A 6002-nucleotide genomic window follows, 5' to 3' on the forward strand; every position below is an offset into this window, starting at 1 on the left:
AATATGTTTCCTTGCTTGATTGAGTGATCTTAATGCTAATCTAGAGTTGGTCATTTCAGATTAGAAACCTAGACATTTCATTGCCTGAAAGGTGTTCGATGAAATGTCAGAGCCAACTCAACATGCTATTAACTTACCCTACCAAAGACATTTGATGTTAGAGGAGTTTTGATAGTTATATGATATGTTCTTAATGATTGCTTGATTGACACAAACCAAAGATATTTGATGTTTGATGTTTGATCAATGAGAGCAAATGAGCATTTATCTTGATAAAGAACTTGTTTAGAATTGTTATCTAGACTTAGGGAAATGTGTTGATTGAAACCTTGTCATTTTAGACTGAATCTTAATCATTTGACATCAAATTCCTATACCCATGTGTCATCTTTTATCTATTTGATTAAAAGTTACTAGTTAGAAGTGTTAGAACTTTGTTAGTTTGATTGAGTCACCTTATCACTTGATTGCATTTATTGAACCTGCATTCTTTTTGCATCAAAATATTTAGAAATGGATTGACATATTAATTACTATAATGATTTGATTATTGGATCCTTGAAAGTCTATTTCAAAAATGTACGCTTCAAAGCTACCAAGATTTACATCCTAATGATCTCATAATTGAGGTGGATTCGGAAGATTTCTCTTGAAGCACTACCTAAGGTTGAAGTATGGCCAAGCTATCGCACTTGTACTGAGCATATAATAACCCAATGATACGAGAGGATCTTGTTAATTGTCAAATTGAACTAGAAAACCTGAAAGCAAACAGCATTGCTCGACATATCTCACCTTAGGTGCTCAAACAACTTAATAACATTTTCAAACGATTAAAAGAGTTACAGTTAAATAATACACATTAATTATACAAAAAAAAAAATTCCAAAGCCATCATATTTCATTCACTAGAAAAATCCGGTTCTACTGGTTTCTGAATTGAAGATACCATACCAGAATCCGACCCACTACGAGTAAACTTCCCACTGTTTAGCCTAACCATCGAGGCCGTCTCAAACATACATTGAAACTCCTCTTTAACCCTCAGCTCAGTCGCATACTTCCTCTTCTTGTGCCGTCTCCAAGCAGCCTGTATGAAACAAGCCGCCCAAGTTCTCCATTGATGAGAGTAAAACCTAAACTTATGTTTCAACTGCTTACTATGTAATCTCCTAAACTGTGTAGCCACGAACTTCAAATCATCAGCTCTCAAAGCAAAGGCTTCAACCTCGTAAATGGCTTTGACGGTGCGTGTGGAAGACGGTAAGATCACAACGGGACGAGGATCTAACGCCCAAGTAAGCAACTCCTCGCCACAGAAATCTCCTGGTCCTATGAGACAAGAGTTGAAGAACCCGGTTCTGCCTCCATTTGTTGTGTAAGAATCAAGATGGCCTCTGATTATGAAGAGCATTTCGTTAACTGGGTCGCCTTCTCTCACAAGAAACGTACCTTCAGTGCATAAAGCCGGTTTTAGCCTCTCGCTGATCGCGTCAAGCATTCTTTCGTCCATTTGATCGAACAGCGGAACCTAACGTGTTGAGCAAGAAATCTCAGAAAAAAAAACAAGAAGTTGAAAAACTAAGGAGATCAAGAATGAAGTAGGCTTACACGTCGAACAAGATCAAAACATAGATGGCGTTTGATATCTCTTCGGAGATCAAGAGGAAGACTTATCAATAAAGCTTCTTCATCGACTCCTCTTGTGGCTAACCACTTGTATTGATCATATTTTCTCACGGCTTGTCTTAGCTCTGGAGGAAGCTGCCTATGGTGCATCCATTGCTCTGTATCTGTCCTCCTTATCCTCCATTCTTCGAGTCTCATGGTTGTTGACTGTAAATATGTCTGCAAGAAAGTGAAAATTTTAGACTCTTTATGATTAGAGAACTATATGACGTGTGTTACAAGTAATTCCTAGGTTTTGATTCTCTCACTTGCATATTTCCAATAAGCAATGCAAAGAGGACAAGCCCTAGAGTCGCCATGACAACAGCGAAGATAATCTCACCAACGTAAGTGCTCGTGGATAGATTTTGTCCCAAGGAACTGAAGAAGAACAAAGGCAAGTTAATGTCTAAAATGGTGGTTAAACTATACTATAATTGTGTCTGAATCTCACCTGAGGTTCTTCAGTCCCCACCAGAGACAGTAGAAGTACTTGTTTATGAAGTTTGATGAAGTAACAGTTGAAGTTACTGCATCTCCGTATATACCAAACTCGTAAAACCTAGTTCCAGGTTTGCATATAGTTGTTATGTTGCTCCATTCGAACCAAGAGTTCCTTTGAGGATCTTCAAGCCTTCTGCACTCGAAGAATCTGTATTGACAAATCGTTTTCTCGATATTGCAAGCATGTCTCCAGCAAGCCTCTTGCCTCTCTACTGCAAGCAAGTACCAACAAGCACCTAAAACCTGGAATGAATAGACTCGACTGATGAGAGACACTCAACTCTTAACCAAATCTTATAAACCCTTTATATAGTCTCTGAGATTTATGGACCTTGTAACAATTATCAAACATATATTTTTCTTAATCATTTAAGGGCTGGATAATATATATACACATATATATATTCATTCCGTTTCATTTTAAATGTTGTTTTAGATTTGTACACACATATTAAAAAAAATATTTAATTTTGTATATTTTCTAAATAAAAGCACTATTACCTATACGCCAAACCATACTTCAACCAATAGAAAAATAAATTGGAGAATAAAGTTGAAGAATTTTGCATTGAAAATTTTAAATAACACTTATTTTGTAACGAAAAATTTACTATACAACGATAATTGATATGAAACGGATAGAATATATAACCACTAATATTTTGGGGATCTTAGGTAAATGTTTCATCTAGCTATGTCCGGATTTTATTAATAATTTAATACATCTCTCACAAAGTTCTCTTTATCTACTATCTTCAGTCCTAGGCTAAATATAATAGAGATTATAGCTAAGAGTTGAGCCACTTACATGGCTTGCTAGCATATATAGCATGAGGTTGTAGGCGGCTCCTGCCCAAGCAGTCTCAGTTACAACACCAGTGGCTTTAATGATCTGGCGAGAGAGAGGGAATATAAGGAACATCCTTGGAACATACTGGAATATGATGATGAATCTAAGAGTGTTTTTGGTGTTTGTCATTGGTGAGCCTCTTAGATTTGGTATTACGATCCAAATCAACACCTGAAAAATTTAACAACAAAGATTACTCAAGAGTTGAATATATCATGAATCACTTAAAAGCTGGAGGATACATAAGAATCATTATACCTGAGGTAAAGGCAAAGCAGCAACCAAATGAATCCAGAAGCTTTTGTTGAGATACCTCCAAGCAATCTTTCTTGAATCAATCACAAGCTCTCCTCTACCGAATACACGAGAAGAAGGGGCGATGTAAGCCGTTCTAAACCGTATAACAATCTGAGCGATGTAGAAAGCATCAGCCAAAGATCTAATAACCGTGAGAACAACTTCGAGTCTGATTCCAATGGTGATACAAGCCTCTTTTCTCATGACCGGTAAGAAGAAAAACAGAGGATCCACGAACAGAGAAACCAAACATGCTATGAGAAAGAGCTTGTTCCATCTTCTTATTGTTTGTCCACGAGGATCGAGTATTTTGTTTTTAACTCTCCCAAGATCCTCAGTGAACACTCTGGAGAGTACTTTAGCTTTAAAAGACTTCCCTCTAGTCATCTTCTTTACATTTTTTCTAGGAGAGATTTGAGCTCCATTGATTTTGAACTTGAGCTTTTCCGCAGTTTCTTCATGTACAGCTTGTGGCTTTGTTACTTCTGAATCTTCCTCAAATCTATAAACATCAAAAGAAATTCATATGATGTTTAAAATATATATATATATATATATATATATATATATATATATGTATATATATATATATTTACTTTTTTGTAATAGATTCATATGATATTGAAAAAGAGAGTCAGTCTTATTGACAAGTACTAACCTCACAGATCTTGAGTTACCATAACCCATTGCTTTTTCTCTTTAACAACACGAGAAGTCTCAAAACTTTACAGGTGTAATGAACCGTGAATCAAGCTTTACTTTATCAATGAAGAAAAACCCATTTAAGCCACAAGAATATCAACTTGGGGACGTTAAATTTCCAGAAAAATAGGGAAGAAAACTAAACCCATATTGTGGGATCAGACAGACACTTTTGTTTGTATATACAACTGTACACAAAAGATCTGATAATATCGAGTAATGATGAGCAAGAAGACGAGCTTTGTGTGATTAAAAGAGGAAACTCATGAGATGTGAAACTGTTTCAGAAATTGACGACTAGTGAGAAAGAAAACAGGGGAAAAGTTTTTGAGTCGCTTAGGTAACAAGCAAAACAAGACCGCAAAACCCTGCAACAGATGATAGACTTAATTTACGGGGAAAAAAGTGTCGACATGTGAAAAACTAAAAAAGGAAGTTGAAATTAAGGCACCGACATAACACAACACAAAACGAAACAGCTGTAAGAATACCAAGTAGGACCACAACAACGAAAATGTGAGCAAAAAGGACACTCAGAGGTGGAGAAAAAAAATGACTCACTGAAACGTGAAGTGTTCTTCGCTCATCAATGCTTTGTGCAGATTTATTTTCTTCTTTTCTTGGGCGTGTTCGTCTTCAGACAAAGATTGATAACTTTAGCTTCGTATTTGAGAGCGAGTTTCACTTGAATAGTGTTCGTTTCCACTGTATTGGTGTGGACAAAGTGGAACTTTTCTTGTACGGATCACATGATTATATTTTATAAATACCATTTAAAGTAGCTATTGTGGCTTTAGTTATTTACATAAAGTACAAAGCCAGACCATGAGAAAGAAAACAAACAAGTTGTATTTTTTGTTGAATTTAAAAAATACGAGTGTATTGTTTCGAGATTCAAACAAGTTGACAAAAGTAAAATTGAACTTCTTTTGTTCATCAAAGTTGATTGACACTTATTGGTTAACGTTTTAAAAAAAAGAGAATTCTATAAATGTTATTATTTATTTCCTCCCCGATATCAATCATAAACCAATTACTATAGCTGATAAAAATCAATAACTATAGTTGATTAGACTACTAGTCTTCCAGTTTTTGTGATTACTAACCATCAAAATGGTATTATATCTTCATCACCTAAGTAGGGGTAAACTAAACTCATTACTCCTTCAGTATTTATGTATTGACTTTATTTGGGATAGAATATTTGTTAAATTAAATACTGAATGAAAAATATATTTATTTACTAGGTATTGAGTTTAGTATTATGTATAGTAGTAATATACATATACTTCCCACTTAATTAGATTGGTAAGGTTTGTAAGATCCGAGGAGTTGACTCGTTTTGGAATCCGACCATGTGTTTTGTACCAGTTCCTGCATGGACTACACTTGACTTTCAAGTTTCTTAATATATTTTTACTCTCTTTTTGTGCTCAAACATTTTTTTACTATTTTTCATCTTCACTCTTAAACTATGCTGTCTATGTTTCTTTGGATATCTTGTTTCAGAGCGGTAATATAGCTTAAAATACATACTTTCTTGCATTTTGAAGTGAGGAAACAAAACAGCCTCCGGTTATACGACTTATGTTGTGTGTGAAATTGTTCTCGAGTTGACAGTCTACTTTATAATTAAACATTAAATTCATGATTCATCCATTTAACTTCAAAATCTTGGTTCTTACTTGTTTTCATTTGTTAATTCTTTTTTTTTTCTTTTAATCTAAACGATTATTACACGGGAATATGTAATCTAATTGCTTTTATGGATGACGATTCTGTTGAGATGTTATCATCAACCTTGGTACATAACACATTCATTCATTTGATGATGTTCTAATTAATTTGTTTAAGTTACCCCACAGCGTTTAGGCAAACTGTTGAGATGTAATGAGTTTAGTTTTTTATTCTATTTGGCAAAATTTACTTCATATTTGTCGTCTTATATTCAAATTAAGGGTATTTATCTGAAACTATATCT

The 6002-nt window shown here is 34.6% G+C and overlaps 1 protein-coding gene across 1 annotated transcript; it reads right to left on the reverse strand.

Annotated features, from left to right (window-relative positions):
- Positions 1 to 783: 783 nt before the first annotated feature.
- Positions 784 to 4710, reverse strand: LOC106337043 (putative cyclic nucleotide-gated ion channel 15). The gene is made up of 7 exons (XM_013776056.1): positions 3978 to 4710; positions 3281 to 3821; positions 2981 to 3193; positions 2123 to 2415; positions 1938 to 2049; positions 1612 to 1848; positions 784 to 1531 (listed from the first exon to the last, which is right to left on the reverse strand). Exons 1-7 carry the CDS (start codon positions 4004 to 4006, stop codon positions 902 to 904), a joined length of 2055 nt encoding a protein of 684 aa, XP_013631510.1. The 5' UTR covers positions 4007 to 4710; the 3' UTR covers positions 784 to 901.
- Between the last annotated feature and the right edge of the window lie 1292 nt (positions 4711 to 6002).

This window comes from Brassica oleracea, chromosome C4 (assembly GCF_000695525.1).
Source record: "Brassica oleracea var. oleracea cultivar TO1000 chromosome C4, BOL, whole genome shotgun sequence".
Lineage (NCBI taxonomy): Eukaryota > Viridiplantae > Streptophyta > Magnoliopsida > Brassicales > Brassicaceae > Brassica > Brassica oleracea.

Excerpts from the sequence above, each read along its gene's own strand:
- LOC106337043 (XM_013776056.1), bottom strand. The coding sequence starts at position 4,006 with ATGGGTTATGGTAACTCAAGATCTGTGAG. Across the intron at positions 2,416-2,980 it reads TATATATGCTAGCAAGCCAT|GTTTTAGGTGCTTGTTGGTA; the intron begins GTAAGTGGCTCA and ends TATTCATTCCAG. Across the intron at positions 2,050-2,122 it reads TGGGGACTGAAGAACCTCAG|TTCCTTGGGACAAAATCTAT; the intron begins GTGAGATTCAGA and ends GTTCTTCTTCAG.